This window comes from Hemiscyllium ocellatum, chromosome 45 (genome assembly GCF_020745735.1).
Source record: "Hemiscyllium ocellatum isolate sHemOce1 chromosome 45, sHemOce1.pat.X.cur, whole genome shotgun sequence".
NCBI lineage: Eukaryota > Metazoa > Chordata > Chondrichthyes > Orectolobiformes > Hemiscylliidae > Hemiscyllium > Hemiscyllium ocellatum.
In genome coordinates, this window is record NC_083445.1 from 26,380,122 (window position 1) to 26,403,708 (window position 23,587).

The window sequence follows — 23,587 nt, forward strand, 5'->3', positions numbered from 1 at the left end:
GAGCTCAGCGAAGCATGTTGTAAATGCTGAACAGGAATCTTTCATTTGTCTGGCAGAGCTGGAACAGTTTGAGGCCTAAATACAGTGAATCTTTTTAGTGTTTTCAAAGCATTTGTCACAAACAAAATGTTCTTTGACCAAAAAAAGGAAAGTCCATTGTGGATTTAATGAGCCAGACAAGTCAGTAACCGACCTCCATGACTGAATTTGACATGAGACGTTGAAGGGGAGAAGAAAGTTGAAGGAACAATGGATTGGAATTCAGGTTCGGCAGAAACTGAGGGGAGATGGCAGAAGTTAACGATACCAGACTGGGGAGGACCGTGAACGGATATAATTAAAGGTGAATGTGTTCGGGACAAGTAAGTATTTCCTTTCTACTTGTTCATTCTTTGGATGAAGCTATCACTGGGAAGAATGAAATGTATTTCCTATCCTAAAGCACCCTTGAGAAGATTAACAAAAGCTTCCTTCCTGTAATGCAGCAGTTTGCACAGTATACTGGATTCACAATATTCATTAATAACATGGATAATAGCATAAAAAGTAAATTATTCAAATTTACTGACAAAACAAAATTGGGCAGCATTGGAGATAGTTTTAACAACAGCATAAAATTACAATAGGATTTTGAAGAGATTTGGTGAATAGGCAAAGCTGTAGATTTTAATGTAAGTGTGAGCAAAGGAGGGTAGATCATGGTATTTTTTACAAGGTACAAAAGTAAATCCAATGGATGGCTAGTGACATTTGGGGGTTCAGATGCTTAGCTCCTTTAAATGTCACAAAGAGGTACAGAAGGCTGACGGAACACTGCCCTTCATACTAAAGGGCTGAAGGATAAGGATGTTGACCACTTAGTTCCCACTTAGAGTACTGTGAGCAAATCTGGGCAGGATAATATCTAGGCTTCACGGTTAAGTTATAAGTAGGGATTAGACTACCTGGGCCAGAATTGTCTAGAATTCAGAATGTAAGAGGTGATCTAATTGACGTTTTCAGGATATTAAAGAGGAAAGACAAGGGTAGATTCAAATTGAAGATTCTCAAACTAGGGTCATAGTTTTAGAATTAAGGATGGGCCCTTCAGGAGACATCTTAGAAAACACTTTTCGATATGCAAAGAGTAGTGGAGGTTTAGAACTCTCTTCCTCAAAGAGTGGTTGATGCCAGTTCAGTTGGGGTTCATTTTAAATCTGCAGTGGACATATTATATTCAGCAAAGCCATCAAGGGATATGGAACATAGAACAGCCATGATGTTATTGAATGGGGGAGAAGACTCAAGGCTCTGAAGAGCCAACTCCTTCTTCCTATATTTTTATGTTCCTAGTCAGGATAGAGTTCCAGGATTTTGACTGGGCAGCACTGAAGGAATGGAATTATATTTCAGAGTTTGGATGGTTTGTGATTATGTGGAGAATCTGTGGCTGGTAGTGTTCTAATGCATCTGCTGTCCTTTACCATCCAGGCAGTGAAACACGTGGATTTGGAAGGTGAGATATAAGGAGTCTTTAATGAGTTATGGCATGTACCTTGTTGGTGGTATGCACTAGGAGAAAGTGAGGACTGCAGATGCTGGAAAGTCAAAGTCGAAAAGTGCGGCGCTGCAAAAGCACAGCAGATAGGGCAGCATCTGAGGAGCAGGAGAGTCAATGTTTCGGGCATAAGCCGTTCATCAGGCTTATCATTCCGAAACAGCGAGTCTCCTGCTCCTCGGATGCTGCCTGACCTGCTGTGCTTTTCCAGCGCTGCACTTTTTGACTTTGGTGGTATGCACTGCAGATGGTTTGCGTTGGTAATAGAGGATGTGAATGAAAACACAGGGGATAGGGTGCAGATCAGTTGGGCTGTTTTGTCCTGGATGCAGTTGTTCCTACTTGAGTGTGGCTGGATACACACCAACATCAAGGGAAGTGGCAGCATTGAGTAGCACTCCTGATTTGTGCCTTGCAGATGCTGGGGAGTTATTTGCCAAAGGTTGCCACATCATGTATGTTAGGAGCTAGTTATGTAATTACTGACCCTGAGATGATGAAGGTATGGGATTCACCATTTGATGATATGAGTGGTAACTAGACTCAGGCGACTGACTGTTTTCATGGAATCACAGAAATGCTGTGGTCTGAGCGAAGCCATGGGGCCATCGTGCTTGCATTGCCTTCCATGATTGACATTCATGAAATTAAAGGTCCCCAGATGGTACAATGAGTGAACAGGGAATAGTTTCACTAAGGGAGATTTAGGATTTAAAGAATCCTCTAGCTATAGCAATGCGCAAACTTTTATGTCTGGAAGGAAGGAAGATTGTGACATAGTCATAATATCCATGGGCTAGTAATCCAGAACCCCAGATAGATGCCCTGGGGGAAGTGGATTCAAATTCCACCATGGCAGATGGTGCAATTTGAATTTAATATTTTAGAAACCTGGAATGAAAATCTTGCCTTGTTATTTCTTGTGAAAATCCATCTGGTTCACTAATATCCTTTAGGGAAAGACATCCTTTCCCAGTCTGGCCTACATGGAGTTCAACCATTACTTAGGCACTTAGGGATGGGCAGTAAATACTGGCCCAACTACACACCACAAACAAAGTATTAAAGACCATCCTCAGAGAAGGACATCCAAGAGATAAAACATCATGCAGTAGAGAAGTGATTCAGAGACCAATCAAGGTCTCTTTCAGAATTGAGGTCAACTATTCTCCTGTCTAAGAGTTACCAGTCTTCCAATTCCAACAGCAACATTGGGTGGCATTGTGACTCAGTGGTTAGCACTGCTGCCTCACAGTACCAAGGGCCTGGGTTCAATTCCCGCCTCGGGTGACTGTATGAAGTTTGCACATTCTCCCCGTGTCTGTGTGGATTTCCTCTGGATGCTCTGGTTCGTCCCACAGTCCAAAGATACCCACGTTGGGTGGATTGGCCATGCTAAATTGCCCATGGTGTCTGAAGATGTGTCAATTATGTGAATTAGTCGTAGGAAATGCAGTGCGATAGGCTGGGGTTGGAGTATGTCTGGGTGGGATGCTCTTCAGAGAGTCAGTGTGGACTTGTTGGGCTGAATGGCCTATTTCCAAGCTGTAAGGATTTGATATGTTAGAATTGTGAAATCTCCAGGTCGCCTGAACTTATGAAGTCCAAGATTGAGGGGTAGACCTGGTAGTGGTAAATGTAATCATTTTTAGGTATCCAGATGTGCAAACATTAACACAAAGAAATAAAAGTTTGGCGAATGGATACGTTCAGAAAGAGTTAATATTGAAGACTGCATTAAGCTCCACCCAATCAAATAATGCCAGACAGTACTGACTGGGGTAAAGGGAAGTCTAGCTTGAGATCACAGTGTGTCCTCTGTGTCTGTTAGTCGTAGTTATTCTGTCTAACTTAGAGCTATTGCTATCATGCAGTTTTCTACATCTTTTTAAGACAAATGCCTCTTCTCATTGAGACTCACTAGTGATTCTTTATCTTCACTGTTAAGCAGATATGCTGTTCGATCTAGTATAGAAGGAAGGATCGGAGGCAGTACTCCAGGCCAAGCATTCACTGGTAGCAATCGTTTCCACAGTAGATGCAGCAACAATCTCTTCCCTGTTCCTCAGGCTTGTTAATAACAGCAAGATTGGCATCCAGTGATGCACAGCATCTCTGGGCCTCTGTCCACTTCTTGCTGTCTAATGAAAAGTAATAACAGTTTTGCTAGAATTGCCTCCAGTTTTCAGGACACTTTCGAAGCAGTTCTGTGAGGATACGTAAATAAATGTTTCAGCCAGCAGGGACATTCAGAATCTCATTATTCTCCTCGTTCACTGAGACTTTACCTAGTGTTGTTACAGACAATCTAGTATCTTGCCCAAAGGTATGTTCAACACAGAGTCTCACCCTCCAAAGATCTGATTATTGAATCCGAACTAAACCAGAACCCAGTCGCCTTGCAGCACACACTAAGGCTGAGAAATCAGTCCACCCAACGCAAAGGCTTGCTACTGAAGACCTGCAGGCCCCAATCCCAGAGGCAACTCCCTAATCCCTGAAATCACTAGGATTGGCCGACCTTGCAGAGGTCAATCAGAGAGTAAAAACAAAGATTACTGGAAAAGCTCAGCAGGTCTGGCAGTATCTGTGGAGAGAAATCAGAGTTCACGTTCCAGTGACCCTTCCTCAGAATACCATCCACAGTTCCTTCAGTTTTCAACCAGACAGTGACTGGGAGTCAGACAAGGGATGGAGAGGGATGGGAAGAGGAGACAATTAGCAGAGGGGAGTCTGTGGGAAAAGCGGAGGCATTGTGTGAAGATGGAGGGGGATTGTGAGGAGAACAGGAAGGAGGAGGAGCAGGATGTTTGACAGTTAGGAGATGGGGAGAGTGATATCAAGTCACTAACAACTTGCATTAAATTACCAAGCTCTCTAATTTCTGAAGCAAGGTGGTTAAAATGAATTATATTACAGCTGGAGCATATTGGGAGGTATATATAATAGAAAGCTGGATTGATCGCTATTTCTTTATAGACAGTGGGCTCTGAAACCACAGCAGGTCACACTTTGTGCACCAGTACCTTCAGCCCACTCTCTCAGCACCAGACAATGTCCTCCCAGTACTATACAATGTCGAGGGAAATTGCTTCATTGAAGGTTGAATGTGTGTGTAGGACAGTGGGAGATACATTTGGACCAAATGTCATAAGAGTTTATGAGATCTGTGGACAATGCTGGGGTCTCCCAGGGTCATTCTTACCCGATTTTGTACACCAAGTTCCACTTGTGGTTTGTCAGTTCTGATGATAAAAAGGACATATTGTGCTGAATCCTCCCATCTGTGGTCAGAATCCTTATTTCCAAGCCAGATCAGACTAAAGGACTTGCCTCTGGTGGAGATTAATCGGTGGTCTTTCAGTCTTTCCAAATCAAAGCAACATAAACAACAAGAGAAAAGAACAACTGGGATAGCAGCAGAGAAGTGGACTGGCTGTTTTTTCTACAATTTGTGTAACATTCTGTGGGGGTTGGTTCACTCAGTCAGCTGGGCAGCGTGATTATCAACAACACGGCTTTAATTCCTGCACAGGCTGAGATTAGTATGAAGGTCCTGCCTTCTTATTCTCTCCTCTCACCTCAGACACAAGGACCTCCACATTAAACTCACCCCCAATTCTCTCTCTCTTTCTCTCGCTAATGAGAGAGAAGGTCTATGGTGACTGTGCCTTTTATTCTATGGTTTTAAGGTCTTTAAACCATAGACACAGTGACAGTGTGTGTTGGGGAGTAGGGTGGGTAGGAAAGTGAGAAAGGGTTCAGCATAGGTAGGGCCCTGTTCAGGTGGAGATAGAGTCAGGTGGAGGTAGAGCATTCCTGATGAAGGGATTATATCTGAAACATCGATTCTCCTGCTCCTTAGATGCTGTCTGACCTGCTGTGCTTTTCCAGCACCACACTCTCGCCTCTGATCTCCAGACCTCACTTTCTCCTGGAGATGAGTCAGGTCTGGTTGAGAGTAGTGGGAGTCTGGTAGTTGGTAACATAACTCCACCAAGGCCTGTATTCCCTCACCAGGTTACCCTAAACCTCCTGTTTATTTTTCTTTTTTTAACCCCCATTCTACCACCCGGACTCTTGTTTATGTTTTTTTTTAAACTGCGGTAGTGCTTATCTTTTCCCCAGCACCCATGGTGTGTGTGTGCAGGTGTGAGACACAAAGTGCATGAATCTTTATTCAATTTCCACCACCAGGAAGATAGGAAAACACCCGGGTGGCCAGTGACAAGCAGTGCCCTTCAGGTCAAAGGGCAATGCTGTATGATCAAACAGTGAAGGGGAGGGCAGGGACTAAATCAAAATAGAGTTGGAGGGATATCTGTCAGCCTGACTGGACCAAGTTAACAGCCCAGTTAGGGAACTCCTATCTATGGATTCATTTGGGTGTTGTTCAGGGTAGACAGTCAATCCCATTTGGAGTCAGATCAGAACACTGCATGGACAAAGGGTTTGAATCCAGGGGGTCTTGCCTGGTCCATAATACTTTGCTCTAAGCCTGTGCCCTCAGGCCCTAGTCTCTCCCACCAATGGATGCATCTTCCCAATGTCCACTCGAACCAGGCCATTTAGTATTCTGTAAGTTTCAATCAGATCCCTCCTCATTCTTCAAAGTTCCATCAAATTTAATCCCTGAGTCCTCAAATGTTCCTCGTATGTTAAATTTTCATTCCTGGGATCTTTCTCGTAAATCTCCCCTGGAGCTGCTCCAGGGCTAGTACATCCTTCCTGAGATATAGGGTCCAAAATTGCTCACAATACTCTGTGGACTGACCAGAGCCTTATAGAGGCCCAGGAGTATGCCCTGCTTTTATATTCAAGTCCTCTTGAGATCAAATGACAACATTATATTTGTTTTCCTAATTACCAACTTAACCCTGCAAGTTTGCTTTAAGGAAATCCTGGATTAGAACTTCCAAGTCCTTTAGCACTTTAAAATTCTGAATTTTTTTCCCCATTTAGAAAATACTATGTATCTATTCTTCCTCTCAAAGTGCATGACCGCACCCTTTCCCACATTATAGTCTATCTGCTACTTCTTTGCCCTTTCTCCTAACCTGTCCAAATCTTTCTGCAGCCTCCCTATCTCCTCAATGCTACCTGTCCCCCTACCTATCTTTGTATTGTCTGCGCACTTAGCCAGAATGCCCTCAGGTCCTTCATCTAGATGGAGAATGTATAAATGTTGTGGTCCCAACACTGAGCCTTACAGAACACCACTAGTCACCGGCTGCCATCTTGAGAAGGACCCTTTTCTCCCCACTCTATCCATGCTAGTGTATACGGAAATCCGGGAGACCTTTGGGGTTCGGTTGGTGTCAGTGCAGTGGAGTGATGTCAGGCACCCAGAGTAGGGTTGGCTTTCCGTGGGAGTTCTTGTGGGAAGTTTGGGGTGGGTTGTCAGTTACAATATCACCTAGGAGTTAGAGCAGCTTTCAATCCCTCCTGCATTTCCTGGCTGACCATCCGGGGAAATGATTTGAAACTCTCCAAATTCTCTGATTCAAACTCAGACCTGGGAAAGTGAAGCTTCCTGTACAATTCCTGAGGAAGCAGTTGTGCCAAGAATTCCACATGATCCTGGACAATTCCTGTTGCCAACGCTCTTCCTATTGAGTGATCAGAACACTTTAACTCCAGTTGATCAGGAATGTCGATGCTCCATGGAGCTGAATAGGATTCTGCAGCTCTCATTCGGCTGAATCTTATCCTGGTGCCAAAGTTCACAGCAGGGGGTGGCACAGTGGCTCAGGGGTTAGCACTGCTGTCTCACAGCAACAAGGACCCAGATTCGATTCCAGCTTCTGGCAACTGTGTGTGGGTTTCCTTCGGGTGCTCCAGTTACTTCTCACAGTCCGAAGATGTGCAGGTTAGCATGGATTGGCCATGCTAAATTGCCCCATAGGGTTCACGGGTATGTAGGTTAGGTGCAATAATCAGCTGTAAATATAAGGGAATGTGTCTGCATAGGGTTACTCTTTGTAGGGTTGTTGTGGCAAATCACCAGCTTCCACACTGTAGGGATTCTGAGAGTTCACCTGGTTTTATCACTGAAGACCTCACTGATCCACATCAGAGATCATTAACACAGTGTGTGGGACTGAGCCAGCCTGGGGAGGTGCTAGCAGGTTCCTTGAGCAGCACACTGGTGAACCAAATTTAGTTTCCTCTGGTACCAGCTTGTTCTCAATAATAAACCTACTTTACAGTTTTAAATAAAGTAACCACAGAGTTAATCAATTGATGCATAACAATCAATTAGCCCATTCTCATGAACCTGCCCATCCCAAATATTGGAACAGTCCAAATACATAAAATGTGAATTCAAAATGCAGGACTGAGGATTTCACAACAATCTTCACCCTGATAAACTGAATGGGTGACATCGCAACAGGCCCAGCCTCACACAGGTCCATCTTCACCTAATCTAATTCACTCCATGTGATTTTGAGAGACAGCTGAGAGCACTCAGTGCAGCAAAGGCTGCAGGAACTGACAATATAACAACTGCAGCACTGAAGACATGTGCTCTACAATTTTTCTTCAATTTAATTCAACTGTCCCAGAGACGCTCCAACATTGGGATCTCCTACCAGTGTTCTATAAGTGCTGAGGCTGAAGGAGAGAGGCAGTAATGTTACTCAGTGTGGTAGTGAGACAGAACAGAGGGGAGGGGATGGGACATGGTGGGTCTACTGTGGAGGGATTAAGGCCTGATATCACATCACAAGGCAGAGCATGGAAATTTCAAAGGCCCTGCTCTCCTGTCCAGCTGAGGGAGGTTTCTAATTCATTCCAAGCAACTCAGCAAACTCTAACCATAAAATCACCAAAGCACAGCTCTGAAGAAGATCAGTAGAAAAGAAATATTAACCCTGCTTTCTGTCCACACATGCTGCCAGACCTGTTGAGCTTTCACAGCAATTTCTGGGTTTTGTTTTTAATCAGGATATTGTGGGTTGGATATAACTGCTTCACTTGTCACAAATTTCACCATCCAAGGTCAGACTGGAATGACTAATTATACAGCACTATATTGGGCTTGAAGAACCGTTGGATTTAAATTCCTGACACAAACTAAGCCTGGGTTATAACACTGAATGTTTACTCCAGTGACTCTCACAAATAGAACCATCCTGCTTTATACCATCCACTGGTGGAGCTCCAACCATCCTGACTCAGAAGGATTCCAGCCCAGTCTCAGGGTGAGTTTTGAGAGAATGATCAGAGCCTCTGACCCGTTGGGGAACTCTGACATGGGGAGACATGATGATTGTTCGGACACACTCACCGTTATGCTGCAATTGGACAAGATCCACATTGGAGTCAGTTTCTGACATTGTCATGTGACTGGACAGCTGTGTGACTGAAAAGGAAACAGATGATAATTCATACATCAGCATAAAGTTAAATATGTCTCTTATATCCCACAGTGAGAAAAATATGTGGTCAACCTGTCTGTGTCTCTTGCATTTAAGGACCCCATGTGTACACAATGTTATTAGTCTGCTGCTAATGAGTCTGCTCTGGGGTTAATAGCTGTGCACACACAATGTAGATGTCTGTTTTGTAACTTATAATCTGCTTTAAGTTTTAAATAAACTAACCAACAGAGTTAATCTATTTACAAGGAACGATTGATTATTAGGCCATTCTCATCAACACCCCCGAAATATTGAAACAGTCCAAATACATAGAATGTGAATTCAAAATGCAGGTCTGAGGATTTCACAACAATCTTCACCCTGATAAACTGAGTGGGTGACATCCCAACAGGCCCAGCTTCTCCTCATCCGATTCACTCCGTGTGATTTTGAGAGACAGCTGAGAGCACTCAGTGCAGCAAAGGCTGCAGGAACTGACAATATAACAACTGTAGCACTGAAGACATGTGCTCTACAATTTGTTTTCTTCAGTTCAATCCAACTGTTCCAGGGAAGCTACAACATTGGGATCTCCTACCTGTGTTCTGTCAGTGCTGATGGTGCAGGACAGAGGCAGTAATGTTACTCAGAGGTAGTGAGACAGAACGGAAGGTAGGTCATGGGATATGTTGGGTCTACAGTGGAGGGATTAATGCCTGACATCACACCACAAGGCAGTGCATGGAAATTTCAGAGGCCCTGCCCTCCTGTCCAGCTGAGGGAGAATCCGGGAGGTTTATAATTCACTCCAAGCAACTCAGCAAACTCAAACCCGCACATAAAAACACTGAAACATTGTTCTCAAGAAGGATCACTGGAACTAAAATATTAACCCTGCTTTCTCTCTGCACATGCTGCCAGACCTGTTGTTTTCCCAGCTATTTCTTGTTTCGTTTTTAATTAGGACAATGTGGGTTGAATATAACTGCTTCACTTGTCACAAATGTCACTATCCAGGGTCAGACTGGAATGACTAATCTGTGATGTCTGTGCTGATTAACTGTTAGATATTAGTTCTTGATACAAACTAAACCCAGGTCCTAACCCTGAATGCTTACTCCAGTGACTGTCACACAAACAGGACCATCCTCCTTTACACCATTGACAGGTGGAACTCCAACACCCCTGAATCGGAAGGATTTCAGCCCAGTCCCAGTGTGAGTTTTGAGAGAATGATCAGAGCCTCTGACCCGTTGGGGAACTCTGACATGGGGAGACATGATGATTGTTCAGACCCACTCACCGTTATGCTGCAATTGGACAAGATCCACATTGGAATCAGTTTCTGACATTGTCATGTGACTGGACAGCTGTGTGTCTGAAAAGGAAACAGATGATAATTCACACATCAGCATAAAGTTAAATAAGTCTCCCATATCCCTCAGGTGAGAACATTACATCGCAAACCTGTCTGTATCTAACCTTTAAGGACTCCATGTTTTGTGTGTAGGAAATCATGTCTCACAAACTTGGAGTGTTTTGAAGAAATAAAAAAAGAGGATTGATGAGGGCAGATGAGGTCTATATGGACTTCTGTAAGGCATTCGACAAGGTTCCCCATGGGAGACTGATCAGCAAGGTTAGATCTCATGGAATATAGGGAGAACTAGCCATTTGGATACAGAACTGGCTCAAAGGTAGAAGAGAGGGGGTGGTGGTGGAGGGTTGTTTTTCAGACTGGAGGCCTGTGACCAGTGGAGTGCCACAAGAATCAGTGCTGGATCCTCTACTTTGTCATTTAAATAAATAATTTGATGCGAGCACAGGAGCTACAGTTAGTAAGTTTGCAGATGACACCAAAATTGGAGGCATACTAGACAGCAAAGAGTGTTACCTCAGATTACAACTGGATCTTGATCAGCTGGGTCAATGGGCTGAGAAGTGGCAGATGGAGTTTAATTTAGATAAATGTGAGGTGCTGTATTTTGAGAAAGCAAACTTTAGCAGGACTTATACACTTAATGGTAAGGTCCTAGGGAGTGTTGCTGAACAAAGACACCTTGGAGTGCAGGTTCATAGCTCCTTGAAAGTGGAGTTGTAGGTAGATAGGATAGTGGAGCAGGCGTTTGGTATGCTTTCCTTTATTGGTCAGAATATTGAGTACAGGAGTTGAGGTCACGTTGCGACTGTGCAGGACATTGGTTAGGCCACTGTTGGAATATTGCATGCAACTGTGGTCTCCTTCCTATCGCAAGCATGTTGTGAAACTTGAATGTGTTCAGAAACGATTTACAAGGATGTTGCCAGGATTGGAGGATTTGAGCTACAGGGAGAGGCTGAACAGGCTGGGACTGTTTTCCCTGGAACATTGGAGGCTGAGTGGTGACCTTATAGAAGTTTACAAAATTATGAGGGGCATGGATAGCATAAATAGACAGTCTTTTTTCTGGGGTTGGGGAGTCCAGAACTAGAGGGCATAGGTTTGAAGTGAGATGTGAAAGATATAAAAGAGACCTAAGGGGTAACTTTTTCACACAGAGGGTGGTACGTGTATGGAATGAGCTGCCAGAGGAAGTAGTGGAGGCTAGTACAATTGCAACATTTAAGAGGCATTTGGATGAGTATATGAATAGGAAGGGTTTGGAGGGATATGGGCTGGGTGCTGTCAGGTGTGACTAGATTGGGTTGGGATATCTGGTCGGCATGGACAGGTTGGGCCGAAGGTTTGTTTCCATGCTGTACATCTCTATGACCCACTCACCGTTCCGTTGCAATTGGTCAAGTCTGATGTTGAAGTCAGGTTCTAACATTTTCATGTCACTGGACAGCAGCGTGACTGAAAAGGAAACAGATGATAATTCACACATCAGCATAAAGTTTAATACTGTATGGCTCCCATACATGACAGGGAGAAAATTACATGGTAAACTTATCTGTGTAGCTTGCCTTTCAGGACCCCATGTGTGCACAATGTTGTGAGTCTGCTGCTAATGATTTCCTCTGACTTTGTAAGACACACACACACACTTGGTTGCTCTGTTGTGATGTCTCCTTTAAAACCTATAACTTGCTTTACAATTTTAAATAAACCAACCAACAGGTTGGTTTATTTAAATAGGTTATTTTTTGAGGAACAATGGATTATTAGCCCATTCCCATGAACATGACATGGTAAACATCGTGGAAAACAAAGTACTGATGTGATTTATTATCCTTAAAGTCAAAAACTGGTTAATCCATACCATAGAGAATTTCAAAACCACAGTTTGCTATTAAGCAGAAACGTTCCTTGATTCGCTTGACAAAGACAAGTGATCGGGTGTGTGAAGGATTGATGGGAAACGAAGTAAGGACAATGACATTCCACCACAATGTGCAGAAAACTCCCTCATTTAAATTAGGATAGAGAGGACCTCCGACACAATTAAAAATGGTGCAGCAGGGGTAAAGTTATGAGGAGAGATTCAACAAATTAGGACTATGCTCTTGAGAATGTTGTAGTCTAAGAGATGATCTAACTGAGGTTTTCAGGATATTATTAGGTAAAGTCAGGGCAGATTATCAAGATAAACTATTTTGATCAGTTGAATTTTCTAGAACTGCAGGTGCAATCTCAGAATTAGGGCCAGGCTATTCAGGAGCGATGCTAGAAAACACTTCTACACACAAAAAGTCAGAGTTGGAATTCTCTTCCTCAAATGGTGGCCAATACTAATTCAATTATGAAATTTAAATCTGTGATAAACAGGTTTGCACTAAGGCTATCAAGTGATACAAGCCCAAGGCAGGTAAATGGAGTTTGGCCACAGATCAGCCATCTTATTGAATGGTGGAGTAGGCTCGAGGGACTGAATGGCCTACTGCTGTTCCTGTATAAAATCCAGTGGTTATGGGATATATATACCAGCAACATAACTCAAAAGGCTTGAATTCCTTCCAGCTGATCAAAGGAGTTAGAACATAAATTTAAAAATTAGGATGTCAAAGGTGATAAACTCAAGATCAATAACAATGCCCCATGGTGGCAAATGTAGAAATGAAAGGACATCTCAGATGAACATGTGACTGAAAAGGTTGTGTAGGTTGGAGGGATTCAGATTTCTGGGGTGTTGTGACCAGTTCTGGGGAAGATGGGATAAGTATAAACAGGATCGGCTGTATCAGGGCAGGGCAGGGATTTATGCTGTTGGGAGCGGGGGTGGGTTGCAGGGATTTATGTTCTCAGGAGCGGGGGTGGGGTGCTGTCTGATAATGTTGTCATAATTTAAAACAAGAATAGCAGGGGGATGGGAACCCATGCAGGGAGACAGAGGAGGGAGGATGGAAACAAAAGGCAGGATAGTAAGAAGCAGAAGTGGAAACCAGAAATAAAGGGCAACAAACAAATGGAGATAAAGTATATACTAAAGCCAGATTGACTAGTCAGGCTAAAAAGACAAACTTAATGCCATTGTGTCTCAGTACAAAAGCATTCTGAAGAGTCTAGATGAATTAACAGTATAAATAGATATACCTGTACACAGTGTAATGGACCAGACCTTACCCCCTCAAAACATTTCAAGAAAGTAGCTCTGACCCTAATGTTTCTAGTTATTTTAAACAAATTTCAGGTGGATATTCCAGGAGGGATGCAGCTGGCCCAAGCACTCAGTTTTAAACAGAACAGAATTCCTTCACAGACTACTGAATGAAACATGAACAAAAGAACTGAATTTACAACAACTTAACGTATCTGAAAACCCTGTCAACTCGATCACAACTGAATGCTGCTGTTCCAAGTACCTGCAACATCCTCATTAATAGCCCCTTGGCAAAAAAAAGGAAAATCAAACCCAGGTTCTTCCAGAGAGGGGGGGGGGGGGGTGGGGGGTGGGGAGGAGGATCAGCCTGGAACTGCTTCCTTGGGTCCCCAGCAGCTTCAGGGTTCCCAGCTAAAACCTGACCAGCAGCTGTTGCAAACACAAGCAGCCAGACTGCTAAAACCAAACCAAACAAACCCTGAGCTGGAAGAACTGGCCACCCCCTTTCATTGAACAATGGTTTTAAAAAAAACTTTTAAACTTTCTCAAGTAGATACTTAAAGATATATTGGAACCTCTGCCTTTTTGACTCCTCTGAAGGAAAGACCAAGGATAACGTCACCTTATTCAAGCAGCAGCAGTGTCGCAGCAATTGTTATATAGTTGCAAACATGGCTACAGGGTGACCGAGGATTGGAACTGAATCTCTGGAGTTATTTAATATTTCGGGAGGACAAACAAGTACGAAACGGTGTTGGGGTAGCATTATCAATGAAATAGTGTCCACAGATATTGGCTGAGAATATCAAGTTGTGGAACTGCATAGATGGAGCTAAGGACCCCTGAGGGCAGGAAATGTTAATAGGAGCTCTCTATAGCATCACCCCACCCCGCACCCCCCCCACCCCCCCCAAACAGTAGCAGAGATAAAACGGAAGGTAGTAAACAGGAAACCAGAGACACATACAATTAGGGCACTAGTGTATGTGACTTTAATTTACATTTTGATTGGACAAGGGGGGGAAGTGAGGACTGCAAATGCTGGAGAGTCAGAGTCTAAATGTGTGGCCATGGGAAAGGTCAGGAATATCTGAAGAGCAAGAGAGTCGACGTTTCAGGCAAAAGCCCTTCATCAGGAATGTGCCAGCTAAGGTTAATACTGTAGAGGAGGACTTTCTGGAATGTTTAAGTGTTTTTTTTAAAATCAAGGAACTGACGAGACAGCAAGTTATGGTGGACTGGGTATTGTGCAAAGAGAAAGGATTTATAACAATTTTGTTGAGCAGGGTGTTTTGGGGAAGAGTATCAATAACATATAAAACGTTTCTTTAAGGTGGAGAGTGAGGAAGTTGGGTTCTGAATCCGAATCAAAGGAGCTAGGAGGGTGTCAGGCACAAATTGGCCATAGACGATTGGGGAATGTTATTAAAAGGGTTGACAGTGGATCGGCAGAAATTAATATTTTTTAAAGTGTGTATGTGAATTACAAATTATTAATTCCTGACAAAAATTCAACAGAGAAGGTGGCTCAACCATGATAGAATAATAAGTTACGGGTAGTATTAGTATCAGTTGTGGGGAAAATGCTTGAGCCCAATATAAAAGTCATGATGGCAGAACAATTGAAAATGTTGGACCGTAGGGACCAATAACAGATAAAACCAGGGCAGAGGTTCTGCTGAGGGAGTATGAACAGCTAGGAGCTAAATTAAAAAGCACAAGCAAAAAGATAATAATCCCTGGATAACTAACTGAGCCATGAATTAATTGGCACAATGTCAATAAGATTAAGCAGGGAAGCGCGTGGCTCAGATTGGGGTGGGAGAAATGGGTTTGAATTCATGGGATATTGGGGAAGAAGGGGCCTGTTCCAAGGGGATGGTCTTCATCTGAACCATGCTGGGACCAGACTCCTAGTGAATCACATAATGAGGGCTTTAAACTAAATAGGGGAGGAAGAGAATTCAGTTAAGGGGTAAATCATTAATGGTATTAATGAAAATCAACAGGTTTCACATGTAAGGCATCCCTATTTCAAATAGAATTCACATGTAAGGCATCTACTGACATTTTTAGGATATAATCAATCGATAAGGGAGTGCTGGTGGATGTGTTGTTTTGAGATTTCATGAAGGCCTTCCCTACAGTGTAGAAACAGGCCCTTCAGCCCAACAAGTCCACCCTCCGAAGATTAACCCAATCGGACCCAATCATTCCCCTACCCTTTACTCAACATTTACCCCCGACTAATGCACCTAATCTACACATCCCTGGGCAATGGGCAATTTGGCATGGCCATTTCACCTGACCTGCACATCTTTGGACTGTAGGAGGAAACCCACGCAGACACGGAGAATGTGCAAACTCCACACACACACATTCACCCGAGGCTGGAATTAAACCCAAGTCCCTGGCGCTTTGAGGCAGCAGTGCTAACCATTGAGCTACACTTCTGATAACTTCCATGTAAAAGGCTGGTCGATAAAATTAACGCACATGGTTTTGGGGACATCATGCTAGGAATTGTAATAATGTAAGGGGCTGAGAGAGACAGATATTCATCGATTGCATTCAGCAGATGATCCTATAGCAGTATGTATCCAGTACAATGCAGAAGGAGGCATTGCCTGACCTGGATCTTGGGAATAGAAACATAGCAAAATAGACCCTTCGAGCCTGCCCCACCCTTTAATATGATCATGGCTGATCATCCAATCTCAGGTTCCCACTTCTCTCCATATCCCCAATCCCTTTAACCACAAGGGGTATGTCCAGCTCTCTCTCGAATATATCTAACAGACTGGCTCCAACAACCTCCTGTGGAAGATAATTGCACAGGTTCACAACTCCGAGGGAAGAAATTCTTCCCCATTGAGCCAGAGTGATACAGCATAGAAACAGGCCCTTTGGCCCAAACTGGTCCATGCTGACGACTCAGCTAGTTCCACATGTCTGCCTGGTGCTCAGATTTGGGATATCCCATCTGGGCTGCAGAGGAACCTGGAGTGGGAGGGTAAACATCCAGTGGTCGTGGTCTACACAGTTACCAATAACATGGATAAAACTAGGGCAGAGATTCTGCCAAGGGAGTATGAACAGCAAAAAGCTAAATTAAAAAGCAGAATCAAAAAGATAATGATCTCTGGATGACTAACTGAGCCACGAGTTAATTGGCAAGGGTCAATAAGATTAAGCAGGTAAATGTAAGGCTCAGAGATTGGTGTGGGAGAAATAGGTTTGAATTCATGGGATACTGGGGAAGAAGGGACCTGCTCTGAGGGGATGGTCTTCACCTGTAACGTGCTGGGACCAAAGTCCAAGCGAGTCGCATAACTTGGGCTTTAAACTAAATAGGGGCGGGGGAGAGTTCAGTTATAGGGGAAATTAGAAAAGTTAAGTTAAAGGAGGAGGTAAGAGTGCAGAACTCAGGAGGGGTTATTAAAACCTCCAGCACAGACACAAATAGGACAGAGTGTTTGGAAAGGGTTAGCTATCAAACTTCAAGCACGCTGAACAAATGAATGACAATGAGAAGAGAGATGGTTAATACAGGACTGATGGTGTTCTATCTGAATACACATTGTCTAAGGAATAAGGTAAATGAGCCTGTGGCACAGATTGAAATTGGCAGGTACGACGTGGTGGGCATCACGGAGACATGGCTGCAAGGGATCAGGATTGGGAGCTGAATATTCAAGGATTTCCATCCAATCAAAAAGATGGGCAGGTGGGCAGAGAGGGTGGGTTGCCTTATTAGTAAGAAATGAAATTAAATCAGTAGTACGAAATAAGGTAGGGTCAGATGGAGAACCTGTGTGCATGGAATTGAGGAACAGCAAGGGTAAAAAAAACACATTTGAGTTATGTACAGGCCTCCAAACAGTAATTAGGAGCTGGGCGCAAGATACACCAGGAGACAGAAAAGATGTGCAGGAAAGGCAAAGTCACAGTGATCCTGGGGGATTTCAATATGCAAGTGGACTTTGAAATTCAGGTTGGTAGTGGATTTCAAGACAAATTCATAGAATTTCTATGAGATGAATCAGCTTATGGTGGAACCCACTAGGGACAGGCAATATTGGATTTAGTGTTGTGCAATGAGGCAGACTTGACAAGGGAGAATTAGGGGAAGGCATCTTTAGGCGGCAGTGATCATAGTGTGATTGAAGTTACTCAGCAATTTGACAGGGAGAGGATAGAATCAGAGGTAAGGGTATTACAGCTGAATAAAGGCTATTAAAGAGACATGAGGATGGAGCTGGGGAGAATTGACTGGGAGAGGAGCCTAGCAGGAAGACATTGGATTCGTAGGAGTTTCTGGGAGTAATTCAGGAGACACAACAGAGATTCATCCCGAGGGAAAAGAAGCACGGTGCAGGGAGGATGAGGCAACCATGGCGGACTAGGAAAAGCAGGAATAGCACAAAAGCAAAAGGGAAAGCATATGATGTGGTGAAGGATACTGGGAAACCAGAGGATTGGGAAGCTGACAAAGACCAACAGAGGTCAACAAAAAAAAAATGAGGAAGGGGAAGATTCAATCTGAGGGTAAACAAAGGACAATTAAATCTGAGGAGAAACAAGTAGGTAATATAAAGGAAGAGTAATATGAGGGTCAGCTAGCCAGTAATATACAAGGAGATTAAATCTGAGGGTAAGATAGCCAACAATATGGAAGAAGGTTTGAGGGTAAACTAGCCAGTAATACAAAGGGAGATTAAATCTGCGGGAGATCTAGACATTAATATAAAGGAAGATTAAACCTGAGGGTAAGATAGCCAGTAATATAAAGGGAGATTAAATCTGAGAGTAAACTAGCCAGTAAAAACAAGGAGTTAAATTTGAGGGTAAGCTAGCCAGAAATATCAAAGGTGATTACATCTGTGGGTAAAATAGCCAGGAGTACAAAGGGATATTAAATCTGAGGGTAAACTAGTCAATTATATAAAGGCAGATTAAATCTGAGGATAAACTAGCCAGTAATATAAAGGGAGATTGTATGTGAGTGTAAATTAGCCAGTCATAGAAAGGGAGATTAAACCTGAGGGTAAACGAGCCAATAGTATCAATGAAAATTATCTTGGAGGATAAAATAACCAGTAATTATCAAGAGAGATTAAATCTTAAGGTAAAATAGCATAAATGGAGGTAAGTATAAATGGAGATGAAATCTAAAGAGAGATTACGTATTGGGGTAAAGTAGCCAGTAATATATAAAGGGAGATTAAATCTGAGAGTTAACTAGCCAGCAGTATGAAGTGAAATTAAAGCTGATGATATGGGAGTCAGTAAAATGAAGGAAGATTACATCTGAGGGTAATCATGCTAGAAAAATAAAGGGAGATTAAATCGGAGGGTATGCTACCCAGTAATATAAAGGGAGATCTAATCTGAGGGTAAACTAGCCAGTAGTATAAATGAAGTTTAAATCTGAGGATAAGGTAACCAGTAAATATAAAGGATGATCATATCTGAGGGCAATACAGCCAGTATAATAAATGTGAGGATAAGATAGCCAGAAATATAAAGGGAGATTAAATGTGAGGGTAAACTGGTGAGTAATATACAGATAGGTTATTTCTGAGGGGATGCTAGCCACTAATATAAAGGGAGATTAAATCTAAGGTTAAATTGGTGAGTAATATAAAGAGAGATTAAGTATTAAGGTAAACTAGCCACTAATACAAAGGACGATTAAATCTGAGGGAAAAGTAACCAGTAATATAAAGGGAGATTGAATCTGAGGGTAAGATCACAAGTCATTATAAATGGAGATTAAAGCTTATGGTAAACTAGCCAGAAATATGAAGGGAGATTAAATCTGAGGGTAAACTGGTGAGTAATATAAGGAGAGATTAAATATTAGGGTAAGATAGCCAGTAACATAAAGGGATATTATGTCTGAGGGCAAACTAGCCAGTAATATAAAGGGAGATTAAATCTTGGGGGTAAACTAGTCAGTAATGTAAAGGGAGATTATATCTGAGGGGAAGGTAGACTGTAATTTTAAAGGAGATTAAATCTGAGGGTAAACTACCCAGTAATATAAAGGGAGATTAAATTTGAGGGGAAGGTAGCCAGTAATATAAAAGGGGATTAAATCTAAGAGTAATATACTCAGTAATATAAAGGGAGATTAAATCTGAGAGTAAACTAGCCAGTAATATAATGGGAGATTAATTCTAAGGGTAAGATAGTCAGTAATATAAAGGGAGATTAAATCTGAGGGTAAACGAGCCAGTAATATAAAAAGGAGATTAAATCTAAGAGTAAGATAGTCAGTAATATAATAGGAGATTAAAGCTGAAGTTAAGATAGTCAGTGATATAAAGGGAGAATGTAAGAGCTTCTTTACTGTTTCTGAAGGACAAATGTGGACATTGATGCCAGGAAACTGGCCCTGCAGAGAGTGTAATGTGGAACACAGAAATGGCTCCGGACCTGATTAATTACTTTGTACCAGTCTTCACGGTGGAAGACTTCTTTAATATCCCAAAAGTTCTATAGAGTGAGGGTTCAGAGCTGAGTATGGTGGCCATCACAGAGAAGAAGGTGCTATAATTAATCACCTGGACCAGATGGACTACAGCCCAGAGTTCTCAGGGAGGTAACTGAATAGTTGGTGGAGGCATTAGTGGTGACCTTTCAGGAATCGCTAGAATCAAGGGAGGGTCCCTGAGGTCTGGAAAATCACTAACGTGACACTGCTGTTTAAAAACGGAGTACGTCAAAAGACGGAAACGTACAGAGCTATTAGCCTAACCTTGGTCATGGGTAAGATCCTGGAATCCATTGTGAAGGATGAGGTTTCTGAATACTTGGAAGTTTGTGCCAAAATAGGGTGAAGTCAGCATGGTTTCATCAAGGGGAGGTCATGCCTGACAAATCTACCGGAATTCTTTGAGGAAGTAATGAGCAGGTCAGACTAAGGAAAGCCAATGGATGTGGACTTCAAGAAGGCCTTTGACAAGGTGCCGCACAGGAGTCTCCTGAATAAGATAAGGCCCCATGATGTCAGAGGCAAGGTGCTAACATGGATAGAAGCTTGGCTGTCTGGCAGAAAGCAGAGAGTGGGGATAAAAGGGTCCTCCTCAGGTTGGCAGCCAGTGACAAGTGGTGTTCCATAAGACTCAGTGTTGAGACCACAACTTTTCAATTTATATATTAATGATCTCGGTGAAGGAACTGACGGTACTCTGACTAGGTTTGCAGACAGTACAAAGATAGGTAGAGGGACAGGTAGCATTAAGGAGGCAGAGAGGCTGCAGAAGAAGAATTTGGACAGATTAGGAGAATGGGAAAAGAAGTGGCAAATGGAGTACAATGTGGGAAAGTGTGGGGTCATGCACTTTGGTAAGAAGAATAGTGGCATGGACTATTTTCAAAATGGGGAGAAAATTCAGAAGTCTGAAGTGCAAAGAGACTTGAGTTCTCTTCAGGATTCTCTCAAGGTAAGCTTGCAGGTTGAGTTAATAGTTAGGAAGGTAAATGCAATAATGGCATTTGTTTTGAGTGAACTTGAATATAAAAGCAAGGATGTATTTCTGAGGATCTTTCAGGGTCTGCTTAAACCACATTTGGAGTATTATGCACAGTGTTGGTCCCCATATCTCAGGAAGGATATACTGACTCTGGAGGAGATTCACGAGGATGGTCCCAGGAATGAAAAGCTCAAAGTATGAGGAATATTTGAGGATTCTGGGTCTATACTCAATGGAGATTAGAAGAATGAGGGGAGATTAGAAGAATGAGGGGAGATCGAATTGAAACATACAGAATACTGAATGGCCTGGACAGAGTGGATGTTGGGATGATGTTTCCATTGGTATGTGAGATTAGGACCCAAGGTCATAGCCTGAGAGTGAAGGGAAGACCTTTTAGAACGGAGATAAGGAGAAACCTCTTCAGCCAGAGAGTGGGGAATCGATGGAATTCATTCCCACAGAAGGTTGTGGAGGCCGGGTCATTGAGTATATTTAAGATGGAGACAGATGATTCCTTGATACTCAAGGACCTAAGGGTTACAGGGAGAAAGCAGGAGAATGGGGTTGAGAAACTTACCAGCCATGATTGCATGGCAGAGCAGCCTCGAAATGGTCAATGTCCTACCAGCTTCAGGACCAAGGTCTCTCCTTCCTCTGGAGGGGTACAGGATCTCCCTTGTGCTCCCACAGATCCCCACATGGCAACAGGCACAAATGTCACTGTCTGGTCCCTCCAATGGGGTCCAGTTAAACGAGAGAAACAGCCCATCAACCACATGGTGCATCACCTCTCCCAACAGCAACATCCCTGAGGGACAGAGAGAGGGAACTTACATATCCTCCAGCTTCCGGAATGTACAAGCTTTGTTCCTGGAATCTCCCTGATCCACTGCAGCAACTTTCAGGTGACAGGTGATAAAAATCTGAGGGACACATTCAGAACAAGGCAGTATTTAGTGACTCCCTCCTACTATGGAGACACCAATCAGCAGATTCCTCTTACCAATGAACGCTCATCTCCATAGAAATGAAAGGCATCCAGGTCAAACCTGAGCTTGTCTGGCTCCCGCCCGTCTCCCGGCAACACAAAGGTTGAAAAGGAGTCCTCAGCTTTTCTGTCCCGGAGGCAACTGTAGATGGACAAAGGGCCATGAAGTGAATGGAGGGAAGCCATTGAGATGGAGCAGTGGAGAAAGCAGAGAGCTCCTTACCCATTGTAGTCAATGATGCTGTATCTCGGGGTGGAGTCTTTGTCTGGGTTCAGTGTAGCTACACAGCGATCAATGTACAGCTTCAGGGGCACGTGGTTAGCCATTGAAACAGACGCCTCAATGTGAATGAGGTCTCCCAGGGAGTAGACAGTGGAAGGGCGCTCTGTAAGCCAGTCACCTGAAGTACAGGAGGACAAGGGTTGGAGACAGTGGGTGTAACCCACTGTGAGTGACACCAGGAGATCCCTCCCCAGCCACCCATCACGTACTATTCATTAGACGCAGGGAGAATGACAGATGGCCTTCTCCAGACCTGGTGGAGCTGAATGGGATCCAGGTGGGATTGATGGGGTTGCTGCTCACATTGCTCTCCCTGGGGAGAGACAGGGCAGATATTTTCAGACAGGGTCAGACAACAGCAGCAGCAGCTGGGGATCATATTGACAATCGAGTAAAGATTCTCACCTCAAATAACAACACTCAATGGGAACAACAGCCCTATAGACAATCCAGTTAAGAATCACACAACACCAGGCCATAGCCCAACAGGTTTAATTGGAAGCACACTAGCTTTCGGAGTGACGCTCTTTCATCAGGTGATTGTATGGGTTGTGTGATTTTTAACTGTGTACACCCCAGTCCAACACCGGCATCTCCAAATCATGATAGATCCAGGATAGTTTGGGGTGTGGGTTAGGTGGGTGGTATAGATCAGGAAATCCCCAGTGACCTGAAAGACACCAGGTTAAGGAATGAGGAACTGAGCTGAAATGAGAAGCATCTACATGGGGTTCACAATGACATCATCCCATTGGAACAATTCTTCAGCGAGCATGACCGGCTTAGAGCCAGGAGACTTCTTCCTCCCAGAGCTGAGGGGTGTAGTATTAGAGGCAATAATCTCAAGGTCAGAGGTTAGTCATTTACCTCAGCATGGTGGTTCAATGCCTCACAGTGTGAGGGTTCCAGGTTCAATTTCACCCTCAGTCAACTGCCTGTGTGGAGTTTGCACATTTTCCCTGTCTACGTGTGGGTCCTCTCTGGGTGCTCGGTTTTTCTCCACATTCCAAAGATGTGCAAGTCAGGTGAATTGGCCATGCTAAATTTCTATTAATGCTCAGAAATGTGGAGGCTCTGTGGGTTACTGATAGGAAATGGAGAAGGTAGGTGAGTGGGTCACTCTCCCCAGGGTTGGTGTGTACTGAATGAGCCAAAGGTTCTGCTTCCAACTATCGGGATTCTATGATTCTCAGTCAGTTGTCATTGGAATACCCGCTGCTGGAGCCTGGGAATGCTCAGTTCATCAAATGAATTGAGTTTTTTTCTGTAAACTCAACAGAACAGAATAGGGCCCCTAACAGATCAATAAGGCTGTCCATATGTGGAATTACTGGAGGTGAGTCAGATCCAAAAGCAATATTTAGCTTCTGTATTTACTGGGGAGAGACACGTGGAAGAGAGGCAACTTGGT

The 23,587-nt window shown here is 43.4% G+C and overlaps 1 protein-coding gene across 1 annotated transcript; it reads right to left on the reverse strand.

Moving 5' to 3' along the window:
* Positions 1-21,573: 21,573 nt before the first annotated feature.
* On the reverse strand, positions 21,574-22,951 carry LOC132835891 (zona pellucida sperm-binding protein 3-like; the record flags this gene model as incomplete). Its single annotated transcript, XM_060854985.1, has 7 exons — positions 22,902-22,951; positions 22,582-22,614; positions 22,386-22,489; positions 22,117-22,294; positions 21,909-22,035; positions 21,750-21,828; positions 21,574-21,659 (listed from the first exon to the last, which is right to left on the reverse strand). Coding segments are annotated over exons 1-7 (657 nt in total), but the record flags the coding sequence as incomplete, so codon positions are not given.
* Between the last annotated feature and the right edge of the window lie 636 nt (positions 22,952-23,587).